The sequence below is a fragment of the Fukomys damarensis genome, unplaced genomic scaffold, assembly GCF_012274545.1.
Source record: "Fukomys damarensis isolate Sample0158 unplaced genomic scaffold, DMR_v1.0_HiC HiC_scaffold_34, whole genome shotgun sequence".
Lineage (NCBI taxonomy): Eukaryota > Metazoa > Chordata > Mammalia > Rodentia > Bathyergidae > Fukomys > Fukomys damarensis.
Genome location: NW_022900946.1, coordinates 23,121,948 through 23,140,261, shown reverse-complemented (window position 1 = coordinate 23,140,261; position 18,314 = coordinate 23,121,948). Strand labels below are relative to the sequence as shown.

Here is an 18,314-nt window from a genome sequence, read left to right as displayed (position 1 = left end):
ACTGCTTCTGTATACGTGCAGATGGCAACATACAGAACAGTATAAAGATGCTCCAGTAGTATTGTTACAATAGTTTTAACTCACAGACACCCTTTAAAGATCCTGGGGACCTCAGAGGCCTGTGAACAGTTGTGCTATAAAGACATCAAGATTTTCCACTTCACCAAGGCCATCAACAGCTCCAGGAAAGCCCTAGCTTGCCTACTCCTCTTTTCTAAGAATCTGCCTACTTCACATGGCTTGAATTATGTACCATTGCTGCCAACCAACTCTCACTATTCTCAACAGATCTTACAGAGAGTGCTGCCGAAGAAACAGATTTCCAAAAGTTATCTTCCTGGACTACCCTCTCACTCAGCTCTGCTCGCAACCTCAATGACACTGCCAAAAAGGAGATAACTCCTTATTCAAAGTCAATCCTCCTCTCTCACAGGATTAGAAAAAATAATTTGGAACCAGAAGAGACCTAGAATAGCAAAGGTAGTTCTGGGCAACAAAGGCAAGGCAGGGGCATCACAATCCCTGACTTTAAGTTGTACTACAAAGCTACAGTGGTAAAAACAGCATGGTATTGGCATAAAAACAAACCCAAGGATTAATGGAACAGACCAGAGGATGCAGAAACAACTCCAGACACGCTCAGCCACCTTTTCTTTGACAAAGGAATCAAACACCTTCCCCAGAGGAAAGATAGCCCCTTTAACAAATGGTGCTGGAAAAACTGGCTTTCCACATGCTAAAGATTGAAGACCCATATCTTTCACTGTGCACTTAACTAAAATCAAAATGGATCAAAGATCTAAATATTAAAACAGAAGTATTCTTCAGACAAAGGAGTACTATCGGACTCTATAAAAAAAAAAACAAAAACCCAAATCAGACCCCAAATTTAAAGACCCAAAAATGGGCATCTGAAATGAAAAGACACTTCTCTGATGAAGAATTAGAAACAGCAAATGAACTTAGGAAAAAATGTTCAACATCACTGGTCATTTGTGAAATGCAAATTAAAATAATGCTAAGATTCCATTTCACTCCAGAAACAATGGCTACTATCAAGAAATCAACCAATAACAAATGCTGGAGGGCTGTGGGGGAAAAAGGAACCCTTCTCCACTGTCGGGAATGTAGACTGGGCCAACCACTGTGGACATCAGGTTGGCGATTTCTTAAAAAACTGAAACCACAGTTTTCACTTGACCCAGCTACTCCTCTTTTTGGTACCTTCCCAAAAGAACTAAAAGCATCATGCTACAGCAATATATGCACACCCATATTTATAGCAATACTGTGTAGTAGCTAAATCTTGGAAACAGCCCAAATGCCCATCAGCCAATGAACGGATAGAGATGATGTGGTTTTTAATACAATGGAGTACTACTCTGCCATAAAGAAGGAAGAGCTTCAGGCATTTATATATCAATGGATGGACCCTGAGAACATACTCCTAAGTGAAGTAAGTTGGACACGTTTCAGTATTGCATTGTTTCTCTGGTGTGAGAAACCAAAAGTGGAAATGAGGACTAAAATATGTAACAGATAATGGAAAATAGGAAGAAAATGTTCAAATTGGAAGGGGAACAATGGAGGAGAGAGGAAGAAAGGGAGGAAGGGACAAGAAAAAAGAGAGGAAATAATGGAAACAAAGCTTTTGTACATAGGGAAGGGGGGGATTAAGGAAGGGAATGGGATAAAATAAAATTTATTAAAAAACAAAATAAAACAAAGTTGGTCCTCAATGTGTGTGGTCAGTCCTACTAGCTCTTCTGAGGTTGGCCAGTTATTTCTGCCTTCACTTTCCATTCCAAACTTCTTACTCCCACTGTTTAAACTACTCATGTGATCACCAACAACTCTGATGAGAAAATGAACCTACATTTTTCAATCTGTATCTTGCCAGATTTTTCTGTTACGTAAGTGCTCCCCACCTCCTTTGCAGTACTGGGGATTGAGCCTTGGGCCTCTGCACTCAAGCTACCTACGCAGCTCTTTAAAAAAAAATTTTTTTTTTAATATTTTGAGAAAGGGTCTTGCTAAATTGCCCAGGCCAGGCTCACAGACATTCTGAGTGACAGCCCTGAGATTAGATCTTTAAACGAACTGCTTGCTAAATGAGGACTTGTATGTCGTATGTACATTACAATATTCAGAACAAAGGAAACTCCAGCTTGATGACTTTGCTTTTATTTGTATCTCTTACAAGCAGTACTGTAATGTGTAACAGGACATAAAACTGCACAGTGCAACCAGCAAAAATTATAGTACTGTACAAATAAAAGACATTGAGGCTGTATAAACAAGATGTACAAAAGTATACAAAAAAAAAAAAAAAAAGAAAAAAGGGACAGGTCATACGTCCAAGTCATGGGTCCCAAGATCCAAACAGAAAACTTGGTCATTAACACTGAACAGCTGTTACACAGTTACGCTGTTAAAAGCGGAGTATCTGTGTGGGCATGCTGCACCACACTCAGCATACCTCACTGCCTTAAAATGCCATCTTTCACGTCTATGAAACTGCAAGACACTAGTTCTAGCTGTTCTAGTCTTCAAGGCCTTCTAACCCTATCCCACTGCCCACCGAGGTTCCCGTTCTCTCGCTCCTTACAGTCCCGTTCCTCTCAGTGGTGGCACATATGCGGTGTAGCAGGCCATTTGTATCACTGAAAGCTCTAAAAGTTCACCATCACTGTTCTTACCTCCTTCACTTCCTGTGTAACTTCAAAGGCCATGAATTAACTCTCTGAGAAGACAGATATAGCGGCACGCATCTGTAATCCCAGAACCTGAGAGTCTGAAGCAGGAGGATCACAACTTTGAGCTCAGGGTTTTGACACAAATTGCATTTTTTTTGGGTACTGGATGTCAAACTCAGGAACTTGCACTTGTGAGGCAGGTGGCAGCAACACTGAGCTAAATCCCCGGCCCTGAACTGCATTTTTTTTTTTTGGAGACAGGGTCTCACTATGTAGTTGAGACTGCCCTGGAACTCACTATATGGCCCAAGCTGGTCTTGAACTCACAGCCATCCTCCTGCCTCAGCCTCCCAAGTGCTGGGATTACAGGCGTGGGCCACCATGCCAGGCTGAACTGCATTTTTTAATTAAAAAAAAAAAAAGTGGGAGACAAAGCTCTTTACCTTTCTTCATGATGTTGGTAATCTGCTGGTTTTGCCTGCCAAGTCAACTCCCCCATAAGTAAGCAAACTGTGTTTGCTTCAGAGCTCCCTACTGCTCCCCGGCTGAGCTGCGGAAATAGTGACACTGGTTGTGCCACGTTCACCTGGGTTCCTCCTTGGCCACAATGACTGGTCAGGAGTGGACATGTCATCCAGGCTGGGCACACAGAGGCAAAGAGAGTCAGCCTCACTGATTTGGGCTGAAACCATTAGGAAATAAGTTAGTGTGAAAGTGAAGCTGTTGTAGCCTTTTTATTCCCATGAAAAAAGACAATGAATGACAATAAGAACAGCACAGAAGCTGGCAAAACTAAAAGACAAGTCTAGATTTCATTCAAAGTGGCTGTGCTCATGAATCCAGATTCCACTGGACCTTTTGGTTAGGAGAGCCAATAAAGCCCTGCTTCAGGCCCAAGTTATTTGGTAATAGGTTCTTGTTATATGAACAGAAAAGGCCTCAAACAGCTCACCCACCAACTGAATCTGCCTCTAGCACCCATGGCGCCATCATTCAATGGTAACCACTGCCCATCTGTTAACATATTTTGTTGAATTTTTTCTATAATTTTCTTTTACTTGGTTGAAATCATACAGTATATGACAAATACTGTACTATTTTCCCTTTGTCACTATTGCTCATTATTTTCCCACGCTATCAAAACTTTGTAAAAATCACTTCCAATGATTTTGTAGTATTCCTTTAAGTAGGAAGATATAATTGGCAACCATTTGATTAACATTTGGCATTTAGGTTATTTCTAAGGCCTAACAGGTGATTTCAATTTAACATGACCCCAGATTCTCAACTGCTAGCCTTCAAATGGTTCCTTCTTACAGTTTTCCTCAGCTCAGTATTTCCTGTAATTGTGTGTTCTTATTCTTTGCTATTTATCCAGTTAGGTCTCAGATTTGTCTTTGGTCTTTAGGTATGAAGAAATACCAATTTTGACTCTAACATTGGTAACTAGTAATCACTAATAACCCTCTTAATTACCCTATCAGGCAGAGACTGAATTTGTGCCACGTTTTCCATGGAAACAGAAGCTAAATACCTTGTCCAAATTAAAGACTACAAATGACAGACCCCTTGTTTGAACTCAGGAGACCTACTATTTTAGAATACCAGGCATGAGCACTGTGCTGTGCTCCCTTCTAAGGACAAGAATCCTTTAAATGCTTCAATTTAGAACATTTTAGATCTATTGCTCATACCTGATGAGTACAATCTTTTATAAGTTTTAAACTTTTATGTAACCCAATCTATTTTCTTTCTTGTCTTTAATGCTTAGGAAGATAATCTTTCTCCGGGCAGAGATAAAAAAATACTGAATACTCTAAATATTATTACTTTTTAACAGTATGATTTTTTAAGAGTATTTAATCATCATTCTTTTGAAAATCATTGTCAAGTGTGAATAATAATTTAAGTTGATTTTCTTCCAAATATCGATTCAACGAGCTTAGCACCATCTGCTGATAATAATCATTTCTTCCCCCTCACTGGAATCATTTTGGAGAGAGAGAATTTTAAGTCTCATGTGAAGAAAAATCTATAATACTACCGACTCAAGGGACTTAGCAATAAAAATTTCCAACAAATATGTGAAAAAAGGTTCAATTTTACTCTTAATTAAAGAAAAACAAATGAAATGCCACTCCCCTCCACCCCCATTTGGTTGGCAGACCCAAAAGTTCAGTACCCAGAATTGCTGGAACAAAAGGCATGTGACAGACTCGCCAAACTGCCCTCCACAGAGACTCAGCCAATTTACACCCCACAGCTGTCTCGGAGAACATCCGCTTCCTCACCGTCTTGACCACACACATTATTACCAAACTTTTAAATGCCCGCTACTGTGATGAGCAAGGTTTAAAAAAAAGAAAAAAAAAGGAATTACTGACCTTTCCAGTATTCATATCTTGTGTAAGTAAAATGAGTATCCTTTCCTATATTTAAAAGACTTTTTAAAAAAGCAGTACTGGGGATGGAATCGAAGTTCTTTGCACTGAGCTACACCCCCAGCCCCTTTTCAGTTTTACTTTGAGACAGGCTTCAACTTGTGGATTCTCACTCAGCCTTCCAGAGTGCCGAGTGTGTGTGTGCCAGAAAACTACGCTTAAGAAACATTTACACCCACCCTCTTTGAGACATGGCCTCTCTTATGCTCAAGTGATTCTTCTGTCTCAGCACAAGTGCTAGAATTCCATGAGCCATCATGCCTGGCTACATTCCCTTTTCTGTGAAATGTCATTAACTGAACTAAAAGCTTCAATGTTTTAGCTTAAAAACTGTAATTTCATGAGGTCTCTGATAGTCTCCCGTTCACTTTCTTGTTTATTTTATATAAATGTAGACTATCAGTTCTGTATTGATAAGCTCTTAACTTCTTATTGCTGGTTCTTAGAAGCCTTGATGGTACAGAATACTCAATTCTGGATACATTTATGTATATTATAGTAAAAACTTAGTGTTTACTATAGAAACAACTTAGCGTTAGGTTAAATGTGGTACAAATTCTTTGCAGTTCTCCCCACCAATGGGAAGATTTATTTTTCTCTCGCCTCAATTTCACTTTACTCTGGTTTGCTTTCACACACTGAGTGTGGCAGACTGCTGTCTCAAGAGACCTTGCAATGTCTGCTTTTGCTCATCTGGACTATTCTTACCATCATGAGAAGACCAGTCTACTGCACTGCAAGATGAGAGGTAACTTCAAGGACACGGACCAAGTAAAGACGGGCTGGGTGTAGAGGTGCACATCTATAACCCAACACTGGGAGACTGAGGCAGGAGGATTGAAAATGTGAGCCTACCCTGGGCAATTTAGCAACTTAACAAGACTCTCTTTCAAAATAAAATTAAAAGAAGGTAGTGGGTGTGGTTTTAGTGCAAAGGCACAGGGTCCAAACCCCAATACCACAAAAAAGAAAAAAAATGTGGTGAGGTTACCTTGTCCTACCTACTATAGGGGAGCCAGCAGACCTACCCGGCTCTATCAGCCAATGGACTCAAGAACAAATATATATGGTCATTATCTCAACCTCCTGAATTTTGGGGTGGTTTGTTATCTAGACTTTTTTTTTGGACAGGGTCCCATAAATTGTTCAGGCTGGGCTCAAACTTGTGATCCTCTTGCTTCAGCTTCCTAGAGTGCTTGGCTTACTGGTGCGTACCACCATGTCATTTTTTTCTGCCACTTTCTGAAGTAGTTCTGGAAATCCTCTTTCATGTCTTTACAAAATACGATTAAAAAATATGGTGAATGTTACTGTTGAATGCCATCTAACAGAAAGGCAAATTCATAAAAACATTACAGTGTGTCCTCATTCACTTTATTCAATGATTTGGCGCAATTCAACGTCTGGCTTTTCCCCCAAGTCAAAATGACCATGAAAAGTAAATGTTTTGAAGCAATTCATAACATCAAGGCAGTCATAACCACACAACTAAAGACATTCAAGAAAGGTAACTTCCAGAATTGCTTTAGAAAGTGGCAAGAACAATGCATAAGTGTTTGAAATGAGAGGGACGAAAGGAAACGTGTCTCTTACTGTAATAAACACACACTCTACCATACCACCGAGCCATACCTACAGTCCTAATTATTTTTAAAAGGTAAAAATATGCATATATATATAGATACTGGACAAGAAATAAAATGCTGGCAAGCTGCCATCTATTCCAATATTCAGATTCCTTTTGCCATTTAAAAGGAACTTTGTTTTACAGTGGGCTCACCCTGATAATCCAGGATAAGCTCCCTATTATGAAAGTCAGCTTGCCTCTTTCTTGAGGGCACATATAGTTATTTCTTTGAGTGTGGACTTTAAAAATCTTTGCCTAATAAATCCCTTTATGCCTCTTGTTAATGTGCTGTGAAAATTCTTTCACTGTGATGGAAGTCACTGAACCTATAATCTGTTCCATGGGTGGGGTGAATCAAGGTTCCCCACCTCCACCCTGGGGACCTCTCTGGACCCTGTCTGGTGACATTTCTTCTGGACAGCCAGTGGCAGGAGGTAAAAATGCATCAGGACTAAGACTCTGATGAGCCTGGCTGAAGGCTTTTCATTTTTTTCTTCCCCGCTTCCTCAACCCGTCCTCGGATATACACTTCTATTTTCCTTCTCTTTTCTTTCTCTATTTTCCCTGCTCGTTCTCACTCTACCGTCTCTTCCCTTTCATTCTCTTTCTACAATCCTCTGCAGTTTGGGGTTTTTCCTTTTCAGCAGTCAGAGGCTAAGTCCCTAGAAATGAATATTTACATATAAAAACTCTGAAGATATGAGGCACTTGCTCCAGAGATGAGGTGTCAAGAGGTACACTAGGATGAGTAATGGCTTCATGAGATATCCCTCAGGTCAACACACTTGGTTCCTAGATCAGATGGAGTGAAAACTTGCTCACCAGAGAGATGCGCACAAGGACAGACCCACCCACTGTCTTGAGCAACGCTTTCTCATACTCCTGGTGTAGAAAAATTAGACAGAAGACAACTGGCCTCAGGATGACACTTACAAAAGCTATCTCTGCAAATGCACAAACTTGGATCTTAAACATTTTAGATCAAGGGAGATCTTCTAAAGTGTTCTTTTAATCCTCTTCCTCTCTCCCTCTCAAAAACCAAAGGGCATAACCCTGGCCTGCCTAATGCCATAGCTCCTTTGTGGATGGCTGGGAACGTATCTTAGGCTACGTAGATTCCAGGGGCCATCTGGGAGACAGCTGTAAGTGATGCTATCCTTAGGACCTGGTAGAATCTATAATCTCAAAACAGGAATTGAACTCAGGACCTTGTGCTTGAGAGGCAGCGGGGGCACCACTGAGCTAAATCCCTGGCCCACTAAATTCTTTAACTTTTTGTGATATTAATTAGGAGGCAGAATTAGGGTGTTAGAGGATGGAGGGGATGAACAGGAGCTAGAGCTTTTTCACAGCTTCAAGAGATAGTTACTGATCCTCTGCCTGGGCAGGGAAAGGAAGTGCCCTCCTGCGTGTCCCAACCACGTGAGGATGGTGATCAAAGAGGAAGAGAAAAATAAATAGTGCCCCAGCTAATGCTTGACAAAGCCCCAAGTCCTTCTGGTCTCTCTTCCTACCTGGCCAGCAACACCACACCTGGGGGAGAAGAGAAGCATGTACCCCGTTTTCCTCTAACATAGTGGGAGAGAAAGGTGACTGGTGACTCAGTGACTTGGTATGCTTAGCTGGAGTCCAGCTCTTTCCCTCTCCTCCTCCCCAGCCAGCAGCTCTAACCCATGCTGGGGAGAGGGAATAAACATTTCCCTTCCATCGGACCACACTGTTGATAGCCACCTGCTCCAGCCCTACAGCATGTCACAGGAATCTTCTGGCGTCTTCCTGGGTTTCTTCCCTAGTGCCAGCTTGTTCCTTACATCTTAATTTAGTCTCAAGTTTATCTACGTATCTAAAACTATATGTGCTCTGTAGTTAATGAATAATAACTCTAGATTGTTTTTTTTGGTACTGGGGATTGAACACAGGACCTTGCACTTGTCAGGCAGGCGTCAGCACCACTGAGCTAAATTATCAGCCCAATCTCTAGATTTTTTAAAACCTTCTATAAGTTCCTCACACATTATAATAAGTCCCTATATTTAAGACCTCTGAGGTTACCTAAAGGCCAGGTGTTGTGTATGACTTAGTTTTTCTGCTTTTCCAATTAACTGAAAAATACAAGCATGTTTATGCACATTTTTGGAAGCTCAATGCCTAGAAGTAACTTTTTACTGGGGCAAGGATACTTGTTCTCTGGTTATAAATTACAGCAACAGGACTGCACAGTGTTACCTGATGCTGGAAGAGATTTCTGCATGGATGGCAGTTACGACAGAAAGTGGGAATGGGCTCTGCATACACTAACCCTGGGAATGCTGGGGTGGATACACAGGTGGTGTGACCTCAGGAAAGTTGGGGCAGGATCTGCATGAATGAGGCCAAGAAAGTTAGGGTAGAACTCAGACTGGCCCTGGGAAAGCTGGAGCAAGTTGTGCATGCAGCATGAACCTAGAAGGCTGGGGTGGGATACTTGGGTAGTCTAACCCTAGGAACCTACAAGAACCCTGTCTTTTCATTTTTTTCTTTATCTTTTCAAAATACACAAGACAAGTGGTGGTGGCTCACACCTGTAATCCCAGCACTGGGAGGCAGAGGCAGGAGGATCGCTGTGAGTTTGAGACCAGCCTCGGCTGCACAGTGAGTTCAGGGCCAGACTGAACTACAAAATGAGACCCTGTCTCAAAAAAAAAAAAAAAAAAAAAGAAAAAAAGGGAAATCTTAGACTGCATATCTTAAACAATTATGAATAACTCAATATCTATTTCAAAAACTTCACCTCCAGGCTGTTTCACAAAAGTAGAACCAATTTAAAAAGGAGTATTTTTTGGGTGGGGGGGGTTACCAGGTATGATGATGCATGCCTGTAATGCCAGTACTCGAGTGGGGTGAGACTGGAGGATTTCCATGAGTTTGAGGCCAGCTTGAGATACATAGTGCTTGAACTACACAGTGAGACAGAAGAAATATAATAAAAATCTTGAAGTTTTTCTATGTCTAAAACAAAAAGGTTTTATGATATCAAACTGTTTTTGGATAAACTTTAAAAAACTAGCTAGGAAACAAAGGTTTTTTGTTTGTTTGTTTGAAACAGGGTCTCTCTGTGTAATGCAGGCTGGAGTTGAACTTGTGGCAATCCTCCTGCCTCAGCCCCCCGAATGCTAGGAAAACATGCATGTAGCATCATGCCTATGATCTAATATTTTATAGCTGGAGAGAGGTAGCCTATTAGGCTATTTTACATTAAAATGGAATTTTAAATATATTTTTAGAGACATAATAGAACTAAATATTCCTAGTATAATAATATTATCCTAAAATAGTTTGCTCTATTTTTTTCTTGTACAACTCTATAACTGTTATCTGTAACATTCTGCTGGAATATATTATCTAAAAGACAACCTAAACAATGTGGTACGATGGTAGGTAAGTCATGACTGACAGGACAAAGAATATGACACTGGCTCCTAATGTTAGGAATAAGACCTATGGCTCACACTCAAGACTGGTGGAACTGACCTTCTGGGTGTTTAACAACTGAGGCTTGAGGACCAAAGCTAAAAAGGATAAAAGGGCTATGAGTACAATGAGTATTTTGGCCTTTGCCCTCCAAAGTTAGCCAGGACAAGGGCATGACAGAACCCTGCTAAAAGGTCCCCCTGCATCTACGGCGAGCCACCCAACCTCCTGAGCAGGGCTGGGCCCCAGAGGACGGGGTCAACCAGTATGTATTTTGAAAAAATGAGGGTAATTAAAGAGGGAAATGCTCTCATTCCAAGGGAAGGTTTATGGTCAAGTGAGACCATGACTCATCTTGTCAAATGACACATTTGGTAGAGAAAAAAGCTAGAGGAGCTGGTCAGGTCTGTTGGTGCACATCCGTAATTCCAGCACTTGGGAGGCTGAGGCAGGAGGATTTTGGAGTGTTTGAGGCCAGCCTGAACTACATAGCAAGACTCCAAGTCCCACCCCACCCCCACACCAAAAATAGCCTAGAGGAGCTAAGAGGATCCTTACAGAGCTCCAAAAGTAACCCTGAGGAGCCTTAACTGGTCTTGTCAAATTTTTACAGGTAGATTAATATTACTACAGGTCTTACTCGGACTTTGTCTTAAATACCTACATTACTCCCAAATGGAATAATACTACAAAAACAAAGAAGTTAGGCTATATATTAAAGGGGAGCTTCAAACACTGCACCAGCCCCTACCGGTAGTCCCAGCTGCACTTGTAGTATCATGGTCTACAGCTCTGGAGGTCCTGACTCCCAGTTCCACTGGTTCTTTAAACACTGTTCATGCTGGGCGTGGTGGCGCACGCCTGTAATCCCAGCACTCAGGAGGCTGAGGCAGGAGGATCGCTGTGAGTGCGAGACCAGCCTGGGCTACATAGTGAGTTCAAGGGCATCTCAACTACATAGTGAGACCATGTCTCAAAAAAAAAACCCAAAAAAAAACACCACAAAATTTTCAAAAAAACAAAAAAAGGTGTTCTTCAGCCTGTTTCAGTGTATTACTAAAAGTTATTTTAATGTACTTTCAAGTACATCTGGTAGACGATCTGGCTTCCTGTATAATGTGCCTATACGATAAAAATGCCAATATAAATATTCTAGCTACTAATCTTTATTACCTTTGGGGTATGGACTTTCTGTTATCTACTTTAGGCTTTATATGTTCAGATTATCTGGAGCCAATCACTACAAAAGGTATTCAGATCTACAAAACAGAGGCCAGTTCCCAGGTCCTGAGTCCAGTAAGAATTTTAATGGCCTAATGGTTACACAGAAACACAGGCATCTTTATTTAGTGTAGTATTTGGCCACTGTTATAATTAAAATAGAAAACTATATTTCTTATTGACAAAATAGGGAGGAATCTGTACACTCTCAACCTCCACCTGTTGTACCTGAATTAACATCTCTGGACAAATAGAGGTTAATATTACATATAAAAGGCTTATGGCAATGCCAATTTTGTCTGATTTCTACAACTTTTTGGAGCCATCATTCACCAATACTCCCCTTTTAATTTTTGGCCCTGGCTTATCTCACATAGTTATAAAATGAAGCTAAAGATTTAATGGCTTGCTAATGTTCTTGTCCTCCTTCTAGACTATCAAAAATGATGGCTGTTCAAACGAGAACCTGGTATTCCTATGCCTCCTTTAGATCAATCACAGGGAGACTTCCAATCCCTGGGTAGAGAAGGTCAACGTCCCCTTCTCAGTCTGAAGCAGGCATAAAAAGTTAGACCTCTGGTCCATTAGCATGCCTTAAGAATAAGACGTCGAAGTCTGGGGTGGGATGAGGCAGGATAGAAGAGAGGAAGAAAGGAGAAAAGAAAAATAATAATTTAAAATCTGTGCTTTTAAGACTGCAACTTCAGGACAAAGTTACCCAAAGTTATCCATATCTTTATTTCCTAGGCTTGTTTATGCTTCTTTTATTCCAAGCTTAGTATACCTAAAATCCCTTAGATACTTTAAATCTATACATTACCTTAGTTGATAAAATAAAGGACAGACACTTGACCTTAAGATAGAAACACAGACTCAGGAGGCTGAGGCAGGAGGATTGCTTGAGTTTGAAGCTAGCCTGGGCTACAGTATTCAATTCCAGCCTGAACTATGCAGTGAGAAGAGCTAGAACAAACAGAAGAGAGAAACAGATACAAAACATCTTTGATCGCACATCGTAAAAAAAAAAAAAAAAAAAAAAAAGGATCCTGCCTTTCTCCTTAAAAAGTCTTCCTTTCCCTGTAAAGTAAGCTATTATCTTTCTACCTGTGGGTGGGTCAACCATCCCTTTTCCCTATAAATCAAGCCCAACTTTCTTTTTAAAAAATTCATTAATTTTATCGCTACATTTTTGGTATGCAATATGATGACATCCATCATTTGGAATTTGTATCTTTACATGATACATCTTGGTTCTTATTTTTTTCCCATTCCCCAGCCCTTCCCTCAACCCCTCCACCCTTCCCTATTTAAAAAGACTTTGTTTCCATTTTTCCTTTTTTCATACTTGTTCCTTTCCCTTCTTTTCTTTCCCCTATCTCTCCTACTTCCCCTTTCTTCTTTGGACATTTTCTTCTTATTTCACATTATCTATTATACATTTTGATCCTTATTTACACTTTCAGTTTCTCATACCAGAGAAACTATTTGATATTTACACGTGTCCTATTTATTTTACTTGAGAGTGTGGCCTCAGTGTGCATCCATTTAACTGCAAATGTCTCTAGTTCCTCAGTCTTTACTGCTGAGTAGAACTCCATTTTATAAAACAACCCCACATTTTCTTTATCGAGTCACCAGCTGATGGGCAATTGGGCTGTTTCCAAGTTTTGGCTATTACAAACTGTGCTGCTATGAACATGGGTGCACATATATTACTGTGGTATTATTCTTAATTATTTTGGTAAAATACCCAGCAGGGGAATAACTGGGTCAAATGGGACCTCTAATCTTAGTTTTCTGAGGTACCTCTATACTGATTTCCACAGGGGTTTAGATTTAATGCAATCCCAATTGAAATTCCAACAGCATACTTCACAGAACTTGAGAAAACAATCTAAAAATTTATTTGGAACAAGAAGACACCTAGAACAAAATTCTGCCTAATAAATCTCTTTATGCCTCTGAAAGAGACAGCTAATTAGCAATCTTAATTACATACAGTTATTCCTCATTTAACGACTGTTCAGACTGATGACCAAGACACACTGTTCACACTTATGATCTGTCTTTTTTTTGTACAGTTCTGTACATCTTGTTTATAGAACCTCAATGTGGTTATATAGTAATGTAATTTTTGCTCACTGTCCTGTATATTATACTACTGTAGTTTTACATTGTCATATATTATAGTACTACATGCAATAGTTATGCAAATAAAAGCAAAGTCATCAAGTTGTAGTTTCCTTCAAGCATATCTTTGTTCTGAATAGTGTAATTTACATACTATATACAATTCCTCATTTAGCAACCAATTCAACAATCAATCTAGTCGCAGGAATGGAACTCGGTCTCTTTAAGATGTGTGTGCATGGACTTTTCTTTTGCTATGCAACTTAATGTGTATTCAGACTCTGTGGCTTAGGACATGGCTGTCTTGAAGTAGGGAGTCCACATTCTGCCTAACACTGTTTTACAACAGTATGAAGTTTTAAAATTTAGCTAATATATTTAATAAAAACAATAAATGAGAAAGGATATTACAATTATTAGAGTTGACCTAAAAAATACAAAGAATAAGAACCAATGTATGACTTTTTTAAAAAAATGAGTGTTTAATATAAGAAATTGCTACCTATCTTAAAGGTCATGAAGATTCTGTCAAGTTCTTTCTTGTAGCTTACTATTTTTAGGCCTTATATTTAGGTCTACGTTCCACTGTTAGGTTTTTTTTCCCCCTTGCACAATTGTTCTAGCATCTTTGGTGAAGGGACGGAGACAAGTAACAGGATAGATTTTTATAAATCTCAAATGCTCCATGCTGGATGATACATATATATAAAAGGCCATGTTTGTACCCTTAGGATGTTCTAGAATAGGCAAAACTATAGGGACATAAATCAGATCAGTGATTGTTAGAAACAGGGAAGAAAATGACTACAGGAGGGCAAAGAACAACTTGGGGATGACAGAAATATTCTATACAATGACTGCCAGCAGTGGTTACACGATAGTATGCATTTATAACACTCAGAAACCCATATAACTAAAAAGAGTGAGCTTTATGTAATTATTCTAATACCTGACTTTAAGAACTACCAATGATAAGATGAAAAGGTATACAAGGCTGAACAGAATCTCTGACCTGAAATCTGAAATGCTCCAAAGTATGAAACGTTCTGAGTGCCAACGTGATGCCATAAGCAGAAAACTACATACCTGACTGGTCACCCAGGACACATCATAATCAAAATACAGGCTCAAACATACTGTATAAAGTGAGCTTCAGGCCACACGGTGCATATAAAATGTAAATGAATGTAAGTGTATATATGGGTTCCACCCCCAAGGTAATTCCCGCTTATGCAAACATTCAAAAATCTGAAAGAAAGTCAAAATCTCAAGCATTTCAAATAAGGGGTATTCAAACTATGTTTTTGCAGGCCTAAGCATTTGGAACCCTAAAACTGTGAACTTAATCCAAGTTGAAAAGTAGTAAAGAAACCAAAAGGTGGAAAACGAGAGCCATCCCTAGGATACCTTTTTCTACTATTAGTGCTTTCAAACAAGGAAAGTGGTGTGTAGCTTTGTAAGAGAGCACTTGCCTAGAATGAGTTAGGCTCTGGGTTCAAGCTCCAGCACTGTATAAAAGAAAAAGAAAAATGGAAAAAAAAATGCAGAAGCAGGGGGTCATCAATAAGCAGTGAGTTCCTTTAAAATAAGACATGAACCAATAGCCATAGGCTGACTTTTCAGGCTAGTACTCTAATAATTTAACAAATATAAGAAACAGGGCTGGGCAAGGTGGCACACACCTGTAGTCCTAGCATGCAGAAAGCAGAGGCAGGTCGATGAGTGCGAGTCTGGCACCACCCTGAACTACATAAGAACTTGTCTTCAAAGAAAGAAGTGGGGAGAGAGAAAGAGAAAGAAAGATGGAAGGAAGGAAAGAAGGAAGGAAGGAGAGAGAGAGAGAGAGGCGGAGAGAGAGGGGGAGTGAGGGAGGGTGGGCTTAAAGTGAAGTACGATTTACCTTTGGAGTCAGCATTTGGGAACAGCCTGTTCCATGGCACCTTATTTTTGTGTGGAAGAGAAAGCAAATAGTTTCTAGCTTTTAAATTTATTATGCAATTCAGGTCTTCTTGTGATGGGGATCCAAGAATGCCTATTGGATAAAATAGATGGTTGTTAATTATCAAGACCAAGGCAAACAACTGTATACCATCAGCTGTGGGATGAATGAACCCTGGTACTTGTCTTATCACCACTCAATGCTTATTAAACACATTTTTTAAAAAAAGATCATTAACATTTTAAACCAGAGAAGATAAAAAACTCAGGTCTATCACAGGTTGCAGAGTTATTACAATTCCTCTTCATTTACTGATACAACTCTGATAAACTAAACCGTGCTCAGGAACCTTACCTAGAATGTGGTTCAGCTGGTCGAGATAATGCTTCCCTGGAAAGATGGGCCTGTTGGACAGCATCTCTGCCAGGATGCAGCCTACTGACCAAATATCAATGGACTTGGTATAGCCCTGCAGCAGAAAGGGAGAAAAGGCTGAAAATGATATTTGTTGTTATACGACAACACAATGAGATCTTCCACAGGTATGTGGTTTGTTAGAGTTTAAGCTTCTCCTTTGCTGTTATAGTTTAAAAACACATTGAGATAGCACAAAAAAACCAACTAATCTGCATTATGAGATACTGAACAGCCAAGATTACCTGATTTTCTCAACATTAATTAACTTATATACTTCAGTTCTTCTTTCAAATGATTTGAGAGAAAGCACATTTTTAAATGGCTGATGGAAAAAAGAAAAGTTGTAGCACTCATCCTTTACACCTGACATTGGTGGCCTACATACTCATTTTTAGAAACCTAGAAATCTATTCAAAAGAAATCCTGCTATATTTCCAGAATATCTTTAACCATCCTGAAAACCATATTAAAAAACATCAGGTTGAAAAACCTTAATCTCGGTGGGGAGGAGCATATACTGCTGCAATATTTTCATCTCCTATTCATTTTTCAGCTTTAAATTTCCTTTTAAAGGAAATCTGTTCAGAATCATGGAAGGAGTCTATCTAAATCACAACAAGGCATAAAAAAGTATAATGAGATATGGAAGGAGAAATGTAGAAATAACTAGGAAACAACAACAACAAGTCAAACATCAACATTTAGGGAATGAGTGAAATTTCTTTGGAAAATCAAAGAACCAATGACCAGATCTATATCTATGAGAAAATGGGGTTTAAAATTTTTTAAATAATTCTAAAATTTTGTAATTGAAAACCCACAAAAAATAAATAACTAAAAGGCATCATGACCTTTGGGAAAAAATGGCTTCTCCAGGTCTGAGACAGAGAAAAGTACCAAATGAACCTAGAGCTTTCAATGCCAGAAAGGAAGAATGTGCCTAACATTTGTGGGGAAATACCAAAAGTAGCTCTCACCAGCCAAATCTGGACAAAACACATAATGGCAGAAATGAATTAAAAATCACAGAATTAAAAAAATGAAAGAAAAAATTTCCAGAATAGGAAACTTTATGAAGAGGGTAGTTCAGTGGTTATCTAGATTTAGGGGAAGGGACTGGAAGAAGATAGCTAGTCGGTAGTGTTTTGAATTGGGCTAACAGAAATGATCTAAGTTTGACTATGGTTATAGTTGCACAATTCGGTCAATGTGCTAAAATCTACTGAATCTTACATTTTACGTTTCTAAATTATGTAATATTCAAAATTTTAGCTCAATAAAGTTTTTTTTTTTTAAATCATAGAATAAATAACTGGAAACCACTAAAATGTAGAAGGAATTAGAGAGCCAGGCTCAATGGCACATCCCTATAATCCTACCTATTGAGGAGGCTGAGACAGGAGGATCACAAGTTGCCAGCTTGGGCAATTTAGTGAAACCCTATCTCAAGATAAAAAAGGCGGGGCCAAGTGCGGTGGTGCACTTCTGTAATTTTAGCACTTGGGAGGCTGAGGCAGGAGGACCACTGTGAGTTCAAGGCCAGCCTGGGCTACAAAGTGAATTCAAGGATAGCCTGAACATAATGAGACCCTCTCTAAAAAAAAAAAAAATCAATCAATCAACCAAAATAAAAAAGGCTGGGAATGTAGCTCAGTGGCATAGTGCCCATGCTCCTAGATTCCATCTGCAGGAAAGAGAGAGTGAGTGAGGAAGACAGTGAGAGCAAGAGAGAGTAAGAAAGGAGGAGGGGAGGAGGGGAGGAAGGGAAGAAGGAAGGGAGGAAGGAAGGGAGGAAGGGAGGGAGAAGGGGAGGAGGGAAGGAAGGAAGGAAGGAAGGAAGGGAGGAAGGAAGGAAAGAAGGAAGGCAGGCAAGCAGGCAGAGGCAGGGAGGGAGGGATGGAGGGAAATAGGTTGTAAGAGTAGTAAGTAAAAATGTGCCAAAGACAACAATTTACACAAACTGTTTCTTCACAAATTACTAGTAATTACCAAAGGGGAAATGATAATCTGATGGTAGAGATCTGGAGGTGCCATCTTAATCAAAAGATCAAAATGAACACGAGCAATTATCAGCACAAGCCAGCTGTGTCTTCTGGTCACAGGCACCAAGAACAAAACATTGCTTCTGTGGTACTGGTAACAAAATACATGACACCAAATTGAGGGACGTTTTGAAAAAGAGCTGACCCCTACCCTTCAAACAATGGCAATGGATTTATGCTAAGTAAGGTATGATAAGGTACCATGGCTATCGGTAAGAACGCCCCTCTTTTAAGAGTATTAATATGCTCCATATGGTCTAGGAGTAAAGTACTGGTTTATTTGGCTCAGTGTTAGGTGATGTGCCAAAGAGAAAAGAGAGAAAAAAGGAAAGAGGAGTGAGAGAGGGGAGG

General features: G+C 39.7%; 1 protein-coding gene across 1 annotated transcript in view; it reads right to left on the bottom strand.

Moving 5' to 3' along the window:
- Window positions 1-18,314, bottom strand: part of Mapk1 (mitogen-activated protein kinase 1) — a 125,952-nt gene that overhangs the window by 11,354 nt on the left and 96,284 nt on the right. The window contains exons 8-9 of the mRNA XM_033758556.1: window positions 15,859-15,973; window positions 15,466-15,597 (exon numbers count right to left, since the gene is read on the bottom strand). Of these exons, the coding sequence (XP_033614447.1) occupies window positions 15,466-15,597; window positions 15,859-15,973 (247 nt within the window). The remainder of the gene's footprint in view (window positions 1-15,465; window positions 15,598-15,858; window positions 15,974-18,314) is intronic.